General features: G+C 42.1%; 1 protein-coding gene across 2 annotated transcripts; it reads right to left on the bottom strand.

Moving 5' to 3' along the window:
* Positions 1 to 6209: 6209 nt before the first annotated feature.
* Positions 6210 to 9346, bottom strand: LOC127660743 (CD276 antigen-like). 2 transcript variants are annotated; one of them, XM_052151140.1, is made up of 4 exons: positions 9185 to 9346; positions 7824 to 8171; positions 7086 to 7373; positions 6210 to 6838 (listed from the first exon to the last, which is right to left on the bottom strand). In XM_052151140.1, the coding sequence occupies exons 1-4, from the start codon at positions 9315 to 9317 to the stop codon at positions 6642 to 6644; spliced, it is 966 nt and encodes a 321-aa protein (XP_052007100.1). In that variant the 5' UTR covers positions 9318 to 9346; the 3' UTR covers positions 6210 to 6641. The 2 variants fall into 2 exon arrangements, with proteins under 2 accessions (XP_052007100.1, XP_052007099.1); XM_052151139.1 differs by lacking the exon at positions 6210 to 6838 and having other exon boundaries at positions 6847 to 7373.
* Between the last annotated feature and the right edge of the window lie 7776 nt (positions 9347 to 17122).

Raw genomic sequence — 17122 nt, 5'->3', positions numbered from 1 at the left:
TATTGGGTTGAGATCTGGTGACTGTGGGGGCCATTTTAGTACAGTGAACTCATTGTCATGTTCAAGAAACCAATTTGAAATGATTCAAGCTTCGTGACATGGTGCATTATCCTGCTGGAAGTAGCCATCAGAGGATGGGTACATGGTGGCCATAAAGGGATGGACATGGTCAGAAACAATGCTCAGGTAGGCCGTGGCATTTAAACGATGCCCAATTGGCACTAAGGGGCCTAAAGTGTGCCAAGAAAACATCCCCCACACCATTACACCACCACCACCAGCCTGCACAGTGGTAACAAGGCATGATGGATCCATGTTCTCATTCTGTTTACGCCAAATTCTGACTCTACCATCTGAATGTCTCAACAGAAATCGAGACTCATCAGACCAGTCAACATTTTTCCAGTCTTCAACTGTCCAATTTTGGTGAGCTCTTGCAAATTGTAGCCTCTTTTTCCTATTTGTAGTGTAGATGAGTGGTACCCGGTGGGGTCTTCTGCTGTTGTAGCCCAGCCGCCTCAAGGTTGTGCGTGTTGTGGCTTCACAAATGCTTTGCTGCATTGGTCTTCTCTGACCTCTAGCATCAACAAGGCATTTTCGCCCACAGGACTGCTGCATACTGGATGTTTTTCCCTTTTCACACCATTCTTTGTAAACCCTAGAAATGGTTGTGCTTGAAAATCCCAGTAACTGAGCAGATTGTGAAATACTCTGAAATAGTCTGGCACCAACAACCATGCCACGCTCAGAATTGCTTAAATCACCTTTCTTTCCCATTCTGACATTCAGTTTGGAGTTCAGAAGATTGTCTTGACCAGGACCACACCCCTAAATGCATTGAAGCTACTGCCATGTGATTGGTTGATTAGATAATTTCATTAATGAGAAATTGAACAGGTGTTCCTAATAATCCTTTAGGTGAGTGTATACACACACACACACACACACACACACACACACACACACACACAATTCACTAAACGATGCTGCAACATCATATTAGTAGATTGAAAAAGTGGTTAAATCTATATCTTCAGAAGCGATAATATATGTATAGTACAGATCAATATTTAAGTCCTTTTTTACTATCAAGCTCTTCTTTCACTTTTACATTCTTTTGTTTTTGGCGATTCACATTCTTCGTTCGTATTGACACTTACTGGGCAGAGAAGAGAATTTATAGTAAAAAAGGACTTCAATATTGATCAGTTTATCACCCACACCTATAATATCTCTTCAGAAGGTATGGGTTTAACCACTGGCGTCTTATGGGTTACCTTTAAGCTGCCTTTATGTTCATTTTGGAGCTTCAACGTTGTGGTACACTTTCACTTGCATTGTATAGACCTTCAGAATTTCAGAGCTGAAATATTCTTCTATAAATTAGTTTGTGTTCAGAAAAAGAACTTCATACACATCTGGGATGGCATGAGGGTGAGTAAATGGTGATTTGATGATTTTTGGGTGAACTATCGCTTTAGGATTTGCACTCTCATGGATTCAAGGTGCAAGGAAAGTATTTTAATGCATTTTACTTAATGGTACACCACATGACATTTTAAATTAAAGTCATTAAAATGTTTTTCAAAAATGTATGAAACCCAATAAAACACAAAAAGATTACTTTTCTAGTATTTTGACGTGTGTTTTAAACTACATCTTTAAAAGATTTCTCATTTTTATCAACACGGTTGAAAACCTTATTTGTCAATTACCATATTTCTCAAACCTCTATGCCAGTGTTTCTCAATTTCTCAACAGTGTTTCCAGTGAGTCCATGACTAGGATTGAGAAATACTGTTCTATTGTTCTTTATACAGGGATCATCATGTGGAGCATCTGGTTGTGCGACCAGCTTGGCAGACACTGTTGCACAAAACCATCAGGAGCTGATGGATGGTGAGCAGCCACTGGCGGGTCACACTACTTACAAGTGCAGTCACAGTCACATGCTGAATGAACCAATTTAGATGACTAGATTTAAACAACTGGAACTAATGCTTTGATGCCTGTCTACTATTTGAGTACATAATATCTAATTAAAGTACAAAAATGTACTCTCTGCTTTAAGTACACAAACGCAAGCATTGTATACATACTTAAAGTGCACTCTTCCATTACACATCTCTCAGATCTATTGACAATAGGCAATAGGCACTTTAAAATTATTATAATTATCCTATGTATCTATATTGTTTGCGTTTGTCTGTGCTCTAGACTCCTGGTCCTCTCCAGTCATGTCTGCTGTTTACTTGCTGGGTCAGAAGGTGAATGTTCAGGTCTCCTCTCAACATCATTACCCTGGTGTCAAGCTCTTTATCAACAGCTGTTACGTGACTACGATGAACACTCTCAGCCAAGCCAAATACAGCATTATAGACAATTATGGGTGAGTGAACCAGAAGCAACCCAGATTAATCCTTATCTGACTATAAAAGACTGAATGATATTTGCACACAAAAACTCACTCACTCTCTTGCATTTCCCCCACACTCATAAATTTGTTTAAGGGAGAGCCGAATAAGTCCTAGTGCTTCTAGATTCAGGTTCTCCAGAGCAGATAACATTGTTCAGTTCTCCTTTGGTGCTTTGTAGTTTATTGAGGCTCCTGATGCCAAGGTATGTATGTTTGTTTGTTTCTGCAGTTCATGATAGAATGAATTTGCTCACACTTGACAATATTTGGTTTTAATATAAAGACAATATAAGGAAATAGAAAAAAAAATATTTTTACAAATAGAATAGAATAGAATAGAAGAACAGGGAGCCTTGCAACAGATTGCATGGCGCCAACAGAGCCCCCCACTGAACTCATGAGTCAGTCTGGGATTACATGAAGAGACTGAAGCAATTGAGACTAAATAGATAGAAGAACTGTGGTGAATTCTCAAAGAATCTTGGAACATTCTATCTGCCAACAACCAAGAAAAACTGTGTCCAAGTGTGCATAGGAAAATTGGTGCTATTTTGAGGGCAAAGATGGTCCCACCAAATATTGATTTAGCTTATTTGTATTATTATTGGTCTTTGTATAACGTTCACTGATAAATGAAAACCATTTATGGAATTTTTTTGCACAGTACTTTACATCTATGTGATACATCACTGTGCATTTCTTTCTATTTTTTACAGTGTTGGGTGTAATCTGATAAAGTAATAGTTACTGAAATCTAATTAGTAGTGTAATGAGTGTATATACTTTTTACATTTTTGTAAATATTACTTGGTTTATACAAGATGAATGTTTTCAAACAGTCCAAGCCCCACCCCCCATCTTTGATTCTTCATCAAACAGGTAATCCCGTCCCAAACTCACTCCATTGGTTGAGTGAATGTTTAATGTCCAGACCAGTCAGGCCGATCTATTCAACTTTATTTGTACAATGTTAGCATATCATGATTGGTCTCTAATTTCTTTGCATTTCCAAGAGCTTTTATAGCTACAAGAAGGAAGCTCTAAAACCGATTCTTTCCTTTTTTATACTTGTATTTATATATATAAATTAGCACTCACAACTCTCTGAGCTTCCGATATAAGGAGAAATAGAGGTCATGAACTTTCTTTTTTGACTTCTATGTCAGGATTTGTAAGCAGTGAGCAAGCAGGCTTCCCTAATCTGTCTCCTCTCTCAACTTTGGCTTCCTCAACATTGGCCTTCTCTCTTTTGGAACTTCAGAAAGATGATGTTATCTGGTTTGATGCCAAATTGGACAAAGAGCCCCAGAGGTCACTTACCCACAAGGACTACCTCGCCTATGTGACAGTGACACCCTCTGAGGACCATGCTAAGAGACCGTATGAGTCTCACACCAGCACAGTACTTGTAGAAAATGAAAGGAAAGCAAAAGAGTGGCAACCAGTGAGAGCTTTGTGGGTCTGAAATGCTTAAATACAAGGTTAAAAGCCAAAGAGGGGCAGGAGTTGGAGCAGTTTGAAGGATTGAAGCACCAAGGAACTAAAGTTGCATCCTTGGGTTGGTCAAGAGACGGGGAGATGCAGAATATGATTAAGGGGCAGAATTACTGGCCAATAAACATTCAGGGAGTGGGGGAAGGTCTCCAGAAGAGTAATATTTCCATGAAGACACCAGTTATATTCAAAGAAACAATAAGTGAAAGTTCCATCATAAAGGAATCAGCTTTGGGTGATGGAGAACTTCAGGATGTGATTCATTCATACTTCATCTCAGAGGAAGATGACAACATCTCAGGAAATGTGGAGGAAAGTTTGGATGATGTCATTGTTTGAAGGAATGTCACAGTTCTAGTTTGATTGGATGAGCAAATGGAGCATGGTGTTTTGAGAACACTAGAAAAGTGAATCAAAGCTGCTGACGTTTTGACATGCCTGTATTTTTATTTGGATTAATATACCAAAGAACCAGGTAACATTTAATAATTAAAGCAAATATTTCTGAAAATTTGTATTCTTTACTGATAAAGGAATTCAGGCACTTATAGAGTTCAAGAGTCTAGTTCGGGAAGTAAAAATCTCATGATTTTATTTCAGTTACGTCATTCGCAATGGTTCATTGGATTGGTTTAATAGTCAAATACTTTTTAGCTTCAAACCAAAGTTTGTAATGTGATTCACCCCAGAGCTGGTTGGTTTAGTTCCTTTGAAAAAAAATGAACCAAGCAGTCTGAAAAAATGGCAGACCCAGTTCTGGTCTATTGAGTAGAGAGATTCAGTGACCTTTTTTAACACTTGAGTAGCTGATGCACAACATATCCATGAGCTTTTTGAAGAAGATTAGGTTAATGTTAAAATTAATTTACTGTATAAGAGTAAGTTTATATTTTAGAGGATGTGATTGTTTCTTTTATGTATTTCACCAAGTATTTTTGATCACATTTTTGCCTCTAGTTAAATTGAAATGTCCTATGGTGTGACAAAATATTTTTTAAAAGTAGAAATATTTCATGTGGTTTCTTAATATAAGATAAGAAAAACTACATGCATGGTAGTTATAAAAGAAAAATGCTGTTTCCCATTGTCAGAGAAAATATTTGAAGGCCCCCCCATGTAGGCTATTAGATATTTATATTGTAAGATATGTCTATTAGAAGATAATTCCTTAAAACTTGTGATTCCAGAAATGTCTACAATTGTATATTCTTCATAAAAAGCAAGCTGATGAAGGGAGTTATTACATTTTTAGCATTTTCCACAAGTTTGATATTATAATAATATATCATATTTTATATAATTTTAAGAGATCTTGAGGCCCACTGGCTTATAGCATGCCACCACAGGGAATTTTAAATTCTCCGAAGTGTTTTGTGTCAACCATCAAGTTCCCTGAAATTCGGTTTCATTAAAACGTTTCAAATGACTGAAAGCAGCTTCTCTTCTCTTGTTTGAGAAAGCTCCATTTACTTTTCCAGAAACTCTTGATTATGCAACTTCTTTTAATATCTTGTACATGTTTGGTCTTGCAGTCTTCACAATCTCATTGTAGATTGAAGGCAGATTTTCTCTTACACAAAACTCCTTTTGACATCAAAACAACAGTTTTATAAATATAAAAGACCTATTGTCCCCTTCAGAAATGCGTGCCACCCATGCTGACCTCTTCCGGTGTGAGAGAAGGCCTTTAGGCTTTTTACCTGTTCATAATGGTCTGAAAAGTGTTATGCTTTTACATTTGAATAAGTATAATAACTTTCATTCATGGAAGTTTCTTCTGATCTTAATATTATGTGGGAACAGATAGAGCTAACAGACTTCATTTTGGAAAAATGAAAATGCTCTATCATCTTTTTTTATTCTTACTGATAAGAATAAATAAAAAAAAACACAAAGTTTACACTGATTCAAATTCTAAAACAATGCGGTTTAATGCAGTAAAAACACATACAGTAACATCAAAAAGCCATTTATAATATATTCAAAGCACCCTAAGCTTCACAGTCTAATACATTTGACACGCACACCATTTAGGACAATACAGTTTCAATCTGTTCAAATTCAACCAATAAAATGATGTAACTTTTAAGTTCTAATATGTACTTTGTGGAACCTGCCAGCAGGTAGATAAATTATAAATTTTGTCCAATTAAACAGATGTCACAGAGACGTTGAATTTCAGTGCACAAATTGACAACAAATATATCATACCGTGTCTACTTTGTGAATGGCACTAGAGCTAGATCTCATTATTTTATATTGTAACACTCAAAGCTGCAAGTATGGCACAATGATATGATTACTGAGAATATATAAAAATTCGTCTCCACAATCTTCAATTGAAATCAGTTTTGAGACCAAGTACAAATTAATTTGCAAGCACCAAGAAGTAGATCTGGTTTAGGTGGGAGATAAATAATACTCTCATCTGTGTTTTATACTGTAGATAACTTATTGATGGATTGAAATGTTAACTAAAATAGTGCATCGTAAAGCACTAATACATTGTTCTATTTGTAAAAAGATGCTATGGTCAAGAAATAATGTAAAATATAAAAATAAAGACTATATAAAAATAATTTAAAACACAAAAATTGTACAATAAGCATTAAAGCTAAATAATAATAATTATCTCTATATTATTGTCGGTCATGTACATCACAGAAAGTCCTTATTTGTAAAAAGATATTTGTCATTGGTTAATGTGATCAGCAGAACTGTTGTGACCATATTAAACTTTTCCATTGAGAACTTGGGTTTCAGGCAAAAATCCCATCTCAGTTTTGTTTTGTTTGGTCTGTTCTTCTCTTCTGCTTCTAATGAACCTAAACAATAGACCCATCATGACTAGCAGCAGCACAATAGCTGGGATCAAAGTGAAGAATACATGACATCGGTCTGCTGCCTTTCTATGCCTCTTTCTCTTATCTGTAAAAAGAAATAAATGGTTTTATGAATGCACTTTAAGCAACAACTCAGGACATGTATTTTAGTGATATCTGTCTAGTAGTATGTGGTATTCCAAAAAAAATAAAAAATTCATACAGCACCTGTAAACATCTACAAGTTTGTGAGAACAAGGTATACTTATAATACTTAGTGTAAAACTGATCATTTGTTTGATGATTAAAAGGCATTTTAAAAGGTTTCTTTCTGAGTATCTTAATGTCCTGACCTGAATACAGCTGAATCTCTCTCCTGATGTCTTGTCCCAGTGGCTTGTTGTGCAGTATGAATGTCAAAGAAGAGTTGGTGATTTCAGTGAGATTTATCCAACTAGACACTGTGTAAAGTCCTGTTTGTGTGTCCTGTATGAGGTCTGTGTGTGTCTGGTTGGTGATGTCTACGGAGTTTTCTATCTGCCACTTCAGTGTAGGAGTGGGGTACCCCTGCTCGGAGGTCACTAGCAGTTTGACCCCATCGGTTAGCAGAGAGAACTGCAGGCGAGGTTCAGAGTAGAAAGCTGAGAAACAGAAAGGGACATAGCGATTAACTACAAACACCAGACAGTTGCCACTTTATTCTGATAGTTGACCCAAAAATTTAAATGGTCACATTTTACACACACTCATGTTGTTCCAAACCAACATTCCTTTCTTCCATAGAACACAATAGATGAGGTTTTGAAGAATTATCTAGCCACTCTTTTCCAAAGAAAGTAAATAAGAGATTGTCAAACTCCAAAATGACAAAAACATCATTAAAGTATTGTAAAATCAGTCCATATGAACGTATATTCAAGGAGTGGCCAGGATATTCTTCGAAGAATTCAACTTTTGTGTTCCTCGTGTTTGGAACAACATGAGGGTGAGTAAATAAGCACAGAATCCTCCTCCTGTGGGGGAACCCTTTAATATAGCTTTATGCTGTTGTTTACTGAACATTAGTCCCAGTTGCTTTGCGAAACAATTACCTGCAATGTTCACCCCAAAACTCTTCTTCTGGCTGCCAGTGTTTGTGCTGACAGAGCAGGTGTATACACCAGTATCCTGCAGATTGGCTTTGTCCAGCTTGAGTGATGCATTGCCTTGTGCTATCTCCTGAATGAACAGACTGGTACGGTTGACATAGTGCCGATTCTGACGGTCGAGCTGGTCCTGGTTGTAGTAGAAGCTGTGAATGACGTCCAGTCCACGCTGCCAGGTAATAACGGTGCTGATCAGATCCCATGAACTGTCCACAGGAAAAGTGCAAGGTAGGATCAGCACCTCGCTGTAAGAGCCAATGACAGAGCCACTGGGAACAGTAATCTCAAACTTATCTAGAGAGTGAAGGAGAGAAAATATATCACTATTATTTTACGGAGTAGAAAAGGAAAATGCTTTATTAAATAAAATGATGTATCCCTGCATCAAAGTGGTGAAATTTTGGGATTTGCCACTATAACCAACATTTGAGTTTCACAATCTCCTTAGTTTTACAATTATTTTGTTGGTCCGTGTATTTAGCTTGATGAGATGAGGCAGTAAAGTGATCTAGATTAAAGGAGTAATTCTACAGACATTTCCAGGCTTGCTTGAGAAACCAATGAAGTGGGGGCCAATTATTTTTCCAAGAACCCATTTGCCAGAATAATTTTTGAAGGATTTTTCCATAAACATGAGTGCTGATTAATTCATATCAGCTTCACAAAACTGGTGGAACAATAAAAAGCAAGAAGTTTTGATTTGGAACATTGAGAAAATGTTCTGCCAAGATCGTGTTTTAAAGAACTGAAAAACTTTTATACTTCTATAAATATGATCATATTAAGCGTTTTTCTCTATTTAAATTCCATTTTTTTTTATTCAATTTTTTATAGTGTCCTTTTTTGTTCCATTAAACTTTGAAGATTTCAACTGAAATGTTAAACTGTTTCACCATATCAAATCATCTATATGTTAACACACACACACACACACACACACACACACACACACACACACACACACACACACACACACACACACACACAAAACGTATCCCTTATTAGACTACCATTGGCAAGTTGAGCCACTTTTCTTTGTCGAATTATGTTTGTTTCTGTTGTTGTATAGTTATGCTGATAACATTTATACCCCATGATATATATTATCTCTTATAATAGGCTATCGTATCAGTTGATATAATAATGTGTAAATTGTGCATTAGTTTTGTGACATTTGTGTTCATCAATAAAAAACTTTGCTTAGCGATACTAACATCATTCTACAATCTGAGAGGCTTCATAAAGGTCATTTAAGAATTTCATTATAATTTAAGCATGAGATTTGTTAATTTATCAAATGTACTTACTGAAACAGGACGTTTCCAACAGAAGAAGACAGAGACAGAACACTGTCGCAAGTTTCAGGCTCATGTCACGGTTCTCGAGCGCTGTTAATAAGGAAATACTTTCTGGAACGCCGCGAGAACTTTGAGATGTCATTCCGAGCCGCCGTTGTTTTATACAGACGACTCCTCCTCACAGAAAGTTGTGACGCTGTTTTTTTTTTAGTTCACGTGAATTGAATATCTCAAAACGAGTGTTTCTGTTGAAGTGCTAAACAATTGTGAACCTGACCACAAACTACTTTAGTGTGAGAAATATGAGCATTCTCTGAGATAAGCAGTGATTGATTATATTTGGACTTGTTCTTTCATGGCGAGCACAAATCGAAACACTACACCTGGCGGCGGACACACCTTCGAAGGTTTTACCTAATCTTCTTTAAGTTATTTAACATATTTGAAAAAGATTAAACCGTAAAATTACGTTTTGTGTCTATAGCTATACATAATTTGTATAGCTTAATACAAGTCAAATAAGCACAAATCGTGGATTATACATTCTGTTTTTAAGTAATGTTTTAGCGCTCATTTTTTTTGCAAATAACAGCAACTTAACAAATATTGTGTTTTAATTTGCAGTGGTAATGTATTATTGTATATAGGTGCCGAACAGTTGTATGAGTGGTTGCTATTACCACATGTCGATCAAATTGACGCGTGGAAACGTTTACGTCATAAGGTGTGTGTGTCACACCTTAATGCGAAGATTTCGGCCAGGGTTGCTAGGTGTGACAAAAATAACCCAGTACCAGAGCTAAAAATATGCCACTGATACCCAATAAACCTTTCTTTCTCCCCCCCCCTCCCCTTTTTTTATATTTATCCAACACACCTCTTCTGTCATTACATTCCCTTGCACTGAATATAACAGATTTGTATTTGCACTACACACACATGTATATATATATATATATATATATATATATATATATATATATATATATATATACACACACACACACATATATATACACACATATAAACAGTATATATACTTTATTTTCTATTACATTTTTAGTTCTATCCAGTTTGTATTTATTTCTTTTTTGCTGTATTTTATTGTTGTGCACTGGAAGCTCCTGTCACCAAGACAAATTCCTTGTATGTGTAAGTGTTAGGAATTCCTTGTCTTGTTTCACTGTTGCCCTTTGTCTGCCATTTTTGTCACCTTTGCTTTCCTTAGTTTTCACTTTTGTCCCTTGTGTAGCTCCTTAGTCTCTGTGTTAGCCTTCATGTTCACTTGTCTTTAAGAACTACACTTCCCAGAATCCTCCTGCCATCTTCACTGCCATTTTGTGTCATTGTTCACACCTGTTTATCATTTGTATTATCACTCCCTGTGTATTTAAGCCCTGCTTTTTGTTCACTCCTTGTCGTTCGTTGAATGTTGTTAGCCTGGTGTGTGTGTTCCCTGCCCGTGTTTTCTAGTTTTATGTTTATTTCCCCATTGAGGGTTTTCCTTTGTGTTTTGCCTGTTTGTTTATGAAATAAAGTTGAACTGCAACTGGATCCGCATCTCCTCGTCTGCCTTCGCTGCTCGTTCATAACAGAACGAACGACCACACTATGGATCCAGCGGTTCAACTAGCAAACTTCCACCTGCTCTGCTTGAAGCAAGAGGACCGCCCTATAGAGGACCACATCCGCGACTTCCTTAAGCTGGCGGGTATCTCGGATTTCCCGGACTCCTCTCTGGTGGTCTTCTTCAGGCGCAATCTGCACCCCGCACTTAAGGAGCGGTTGCCACAGGCAATGCGCGGCTGGACGCTCCACGCGTTCGTAGAGGAGACTCTGCTGGCCTGCGGTTCACCGTTAACTGTGGGCGCCATCGAGGAGAACTCTGCCACTCCTCCCACAGTAATAACCCTCCACTCGCCCGTGGTTCGTACCTTCACGCCTGCCTTGGTCAGTGAGCCTGCACGGTCCACTTCGTCTGCCCGGCGGAGGAGGAGAAGAGGAAAGGCTTCTGCTCCCCAGTCTCCGCCTGCCACGGCCAGCGAGCCAGAGCCCGCCTGCCACGCCAGCGAGCCAGAGCCACGCCTGCCACGGCCAGCGAGCCAGAGCCCACGCCTGCCACGGCCAGCGAGCCAGAGCCCACGCCTGCCACGGCCAGCGAGCCAGAGCCCACGCCTGCCACGGCCAGCGAGCCAGAGCCCACGCCTGCCACGGCCAGCGAGCCAGAGCCCACGCCTGCCACGGCCAGCGAGCCAGAGCCCTCGCCTGCCCCGATCTGCGAGCCAGAGCCCTCGCCTGCCCCGATCTGCGAGCCAGAGCCCTCGCCAGCTACGGCCAGCGAGCCAGAGCCCTCGCCAGCTACGGCCAGCGAGCCAGAGCCCTCGCCTGCCCCGGTCTGCGAGCCAGAGCCTTCGTCAGCCACGGTCAGCGAACCCAAGCCAGCGCATACCACGGTCACCCAGCCAGAGCCTGTCACCTCAGAGGTCAGTGAGCCAGCGCCTGTAGCCTCGACCGTCCCTGAGCTCCACCTTCCGAGCCTCCCGAGCTTTCCAGAGCTCCGCCTTCCGAGCTTTCCAGAGCTCCGCCTTCCGAGCTTCCCAGAGCTCCGCCTTCTGAGCCTCCCGAGCTTTCCAGAGCTTCACCTCTCAAGCCTCCCAGGGCTCCGCCTCCCAAGCCTCCCGAGCCTCCCAGGACTCCGCCTCCCAAGCCTCCCGAGCTTTCCAGAGCTCCGCCTCCCGAGCTTTCCAGAGCTCCGCCTCCCGAGCTTTCCAGAGCTCCGCCTCCCGAGCTTTCCAGAGCTCCGCCTCCCGAGATTTCCAGAGCTCCGCCTCCCGAGCTTCCTAGAGCTCCGCCTTCCGAGCCTCCCGAGCTTTCTAGAGCTCCGCCTCCCGAGCTTTCTAGAGCTCCGCCTCCCGAGCTTTCCAGAGCTCCGCCTTCCGAGCCTCCCAGGGCTCCGCCTCTCAAGCCTCCCAGGGCTCCGCCTCTCAAGCCTCTCGAGCCTCCCAGGGCTCCGCCTCTCGAGTCTTCCAGGGCTCCTCTTGAGCCTTCCAGGGCTCCGCCTCTCAAGTCTCCCGAGCCTCCCAGGGCTCCTCTCGAACCTCCCAGTGCTCCGCCTTTCAAGCCTCTCGAGCCTCCCAGGGCTCCACCCCTCAAGTCTCTTGAGCCACCCAGGGCTCCGCCTCTCAAGTCTCCCGAGCCACCCAGGGCTCCTCCTCCCAGGGCTCCATCTCTCAAGTCTCTCGAGTCTGCCAGGGCTCCTCCTCCCGAGATTCCCAGGGCTCCGCCTCTCGAGCCTCCCTCTGCTCTGCCTCCTGAGCCTCCCACGGCTCTGCCCCCTGAGCCTCCCGAGCTTTCCATGGTTCCTCCTCCCTCGGCTCTGCCTCCTGAGCCTCCCTCGGCTCTGCCTCCTGAGCCTCCCACGGCTCCGCCCCCTGAGGCCTCTGAGCCTCCAGAGCCTCCCTCAGCTCCGCCTCCAGAGCCTCCCTCAGCTGAGCCTCCCGAGCCTCCTACGGCTCCGCCTCCCGAGCCTCCTGCGGCTCCGCCCCCTGAGCCTCCCAAGCTTTCCATGGTTCCTCCTCCCTCGGCTCTGCCTCCTGAGCCTCCCACGGCTCCGCCCCCTGAGGCCTCTGAGCCTCCAGGGCCTCCCTCAGCTCCGCCTCCAGAGCCTCCCTCAGCTGAGCCTCCCTCGGCTCCGCCTCCCGAGCCTCCTACGGCTCCGCCTCCCGAGCCTCCTACGGCTCCGCCGCCAGAGCCTTCCAGGTCACCGCCTTTGTGGCCTCCTCCCAGGCCTCCTGACCCTGTTCCCGTCCTGTGGCCTTCCCCCAGGCCTCCTGACCCGGTCCCTGTCCTGTGGCCTCCTCCCAGGCCTCCTGACCCAGTGCCTGTCCTGTGGCCTCCTCCCAGGCCTCCTGACCCAGTGCCTGTCCTGTGGCCTCCTCCCAGGCCTCCTGACCCTGTTCCCGTCCTGTGGCCTCTTCCAAGGCCTCCTGACCCAGTCCCTGTCCTGTGGCCTCCTCCCAGGCCTCCTGACCCAGTCCCTGTCCTGTGGCCTCCTCCCAGGCCCCCTGACCCTGTTCCCGTCCTGTGGCCTCCTCCCAGGCCCCCTGACCCAGTCCCTGTCCTGTGGCCTCCTCCCAGGCCTCCTGACCCAGTCCCTGTCCAGTGGCCTCCTCCCAGGTTCCCCAAACCTGTCCTTGCCCGGTGGCCAGCTCCCAGACCACCTGAACCTGTCCTTGCCCTTTTTGCCCCCTTGGACTTCCTGCCTGCCCCTTGTGCCCCCTTGGACTTCCTGTCTACCCTTCGTTGCCCCCTGGACTGCCTGTCTGCCCGTTGTTGCCCCCTTGGTCTGTCTGCCCACCTCAAGCCCCCCCCCCCCCCATTTTTTGTTTTGTTTTGTTTTATGTCACTGTGATCGTCTGGAATCCGATCCTTGAGGGGGGGGGCTATGTTAGGAATTCCTTGTCTTGTTTCACTGTTGCCCTTTGTCTGCCATTTTTGTCACCTTTGCTTTCCTTAGTTTTCACTTTTGTCCCTTGTGTAGCTCCTTAGTCTCTGTGTTAGCCTTCGTGTTCATTTGTCTTTGTTTAAGAACTACACTTCCCAGAATCCTCCTGCCATCTTCACTGCCATTTTGTGTCATTGTTCACACCTGTTTATCATTTGTATTATCACTCCCTGTGTATTTAAGCCCTGCTTTTTTTTTCACTCCTTGTCGTTCATTGAATGTTGTTAGCCTGGTGTGTGTGTTCCCTGCCCGTGTTTTCTAGTTTTATGTTTATTTCCCCATTGAGGGTTTTCCTTTGTGTTTTGCCTGTTTGTTTATGAAATAAAGTTGAACTGCAACTGGATCCGCATCTCCTCGTCTGCCTTCGCTGCTCGTTCATAACAGTAAGCATACTTGGTAAAAAAGCTAATTCTGATTATAATGCACTTTAATTGTTAGTTTTAGGGCAATAGAGCGCACAATTGCAGCGCTCAATTACAATCCCTGAATAAAAACCCATTTGAGAAATATACTTTTGTGATCATTAGGCATATATAAATCTGAGATACACTTTTCAAAACATACTTACAATAAACTCTAAGGATGAAATCAATGGCAAATGCTTAATATATATAATTCAAACCTTACAAGAGATGCAACAATACTATTACAATAATATAAAAAATATTTTTTTAGTAATATTGTAATTTTCAAGAAGGGTACAGTGGTGGTGATTATCTGAGGGTAGCATATTTTTTTATTTTCGAAAACTTGACTATTACTAACTCCAGGACAATACAATTGATCGCCAAGGCATCATAACGTTATGTTCTAAGTTTTTTTTATATGAAGTGTAAGTTTATTGGGTAAGTGATAATGGGACTGAATACTTATTTGGTTTAGAAAATAGATATTGTAACAGTTTTAGTTCATTTTATGGGAAACTAAGAGCTTCTGTTACTTTCACTGCCTTTGAGTAATTCACATTTTCTCTTTATCACATCCATTCAGTGTCAACACACACAGATCTGGTGCTAAAAAGTGTTTTTAGATGTACAGTATTTAGATTACTAAGCGATTAGTCTTAATTTTTCAATAATTCCGTTCCGTTATAGTTTTCTGATCTACTTGCGCTGTATGGTTGATTTTTGACTCCGTTTTGTTTATGGTTAGATGTAGTTGTGGCCTTTAGGGATAGGGACCAATGACTTCCTATTATGGTTTGGTGTAAGGGCGGGCTTCAGTGATAAGGACCAATCAGGTAGCGGGATTAGGAATCTGGAGGGAAGTCAGATTTCGGCACAACACCTGTTGCAGTCGGGGGAGGAATTGAAAAGAGAGTCATCAAGCTTCTGCTTTCCATCGTGTGCTTAACCTAGAGGGGCAAAAAACATATAAGCAATGTATGCAACACATATGGGCACCATATAAAGGGGGTGAAAAAATCTCATCCCACATAGCACATGTATACATCTCCGAGATGTCTGTTTTATATCTTTTCATCTGGAAAGCAATATAATCTGATTAACATCTGCTAAACATCTTAAAAAGATCAGATTTACAAACCTTCTAAACCATGAACATCTCAAAGACATCTGCTGAATGTCTTATTGACATCTGAGACATACATCTTATAGACTTTTTGCAGATGAGCAAACAATGAAAAAAAAAATACATCTTCCAGATGTGCACATGATATCAGGGATCGTAAGAAAGAAGCACATTTTGTCAGAGAGTGAAACTACCTTAGATAGGGTGGCCAGATGTCCCGTATTTCCCAGGACAGTCCCATATTTAAGCACTTTTTCTAGTGTCCCAAAGTATTCTGGAAAAAAAAAACGTGTTTTGTCCCATATTTCCCTTCTTCTAAAATTTCTCTATTGCTTAAGTGGCTTTCTCAGTCACATAAATATTCTAATCAAAGGTAGCCAAGGGGTGCCTGGGTAGCTCAGCTAGTAAAGACAATGACTGCCACCTCTGGAGTCACGAATTTGAATCCAAGACTCCAGCCAGGCCTCCTAAGCAACCAAATTGGCCTGATTGCTAGGGTGGGTAGAGTCACGTTGGGTTGACCTCCTCGTGGTCACTGTGGTGTGGTTCTCGCTCTGGGTGGGGTGCGTGGTGGGTTTTGCATGGATACCGTAGAGGATGGCATGGGGCCTACACACATGCTGTGTCTTGGTGGTGACACGCTCATCAGGCCATGTGATAAGATGCGCGTATTGATGGGCTAAGGCATGTAGGTAACTGAGATTCATCCTCCGCCACTCGAATTGAGGCGCCACCATGAGGACTTAGAGCGCAATGGGAATTCCAAATTGGGGGAAAAAGAAAATAAAAAATAAATAAAATAAAAAGGTAGCCAAGGATACGGCTAGTAAAACCAACAAAATCACAATGTGTTATTTGAAGTACATGATTCGATTGAACTATCAATCACAATCCCTTATCAGTAGACGTCCAGTTAGTGAACTGACTGAAGAGTCAGTTTGAAAGAGCACACAGATGAAATTGCAAGGAAAAATGTGAAGGTAGTGTGCATGTACATTTAATGAGGATGTTCAAAAAGAGTTTACGTTTCTAAAAAAAGGAGTCACAGACAGAGTCTAGTAAAGTGAGGTGTGAGATTTTGGAGCTCACTTTCCATCGCCCATGGAGGCCACACCGACATTGCCCAGCATGCTCATACGAAAAAGCATGCGGATGCTGCTAAAAGTGTGCCAGGCAAAGTTCCGAATTCGACAAGGTGCATGGAAGTGAAGGACTTTTTGCTTACCATTCTGATGTGCACGGCCATAGTTTTCAGTTGGCTGACTGCACTGTGAAATTAATCAAGAAATTGTATGATCTGAACTTTTCTTCTGCCTGCACCAAATCTGAAGCAGTCATGCAACGTACTCACTTTTGTGCAGCTGGACTATCAGTAATTACTTCAGCATAGCAACACATGCTTTCTCTCTCTTGGTCCAGCTCTTGAAAGAATACCACACATTTCTAATGGTCTGGGTGCATACTTTCTTTCTCGAGAAAAATGCCCAAAGTTTCTAAGAGACATTTTCAGTGATCCTTGCACTGAATTTTGGATTGGCTTTGTACTCAAGCAAACTTTTAACCGTGCACTGGAGATAGTGCAGCAAAACCACATATCAGCCACAAAAGTGGCTTTGTAAATTCATGACCTGAGAAAAGTCTTGCAGGCCAGGCTGGAGGAATCAAAAAACATTAAACTAACAATAAAAAGCAGTTGAAGCTGGTGTCATGCAAGGGTATGATTTATTTTGTGCAGTGAGAAACTTTTATTCAGCATCGGTGGATTACCTCCAAAATTGGAGTCGCTCATTGGAGATAACAGAAAAATATGAGTGGGCCCTACTTCAGAGCAGCCACGAACACTTCTACTCCAGAATCCTCGCTCTTTGTTTGATTGAAGAAACAAAACCACGCTCTTTGATGAGTGGGCTTGC

The sequence above is a fragment of the Xyrauchen texanus genome, chromosome 20 (genome assembly GCF_025860055.1).
Source record: "Xyrauchen texanus isolate HMW12.3.18 chromosome 20, RBS_HiC_50CHRs, whole genome shotgun sequence".
NCBI lineage: Eukaryota > Metazoa > Chordata > Actinopteri > Cypriniformes > Catostomidae > Xyrauchen > Xyrauchen texanus.
Note: the sequence above shows the minus strand (reverse complement) of the source record. Positions and strands in the feature narration are given on the sequence as shown.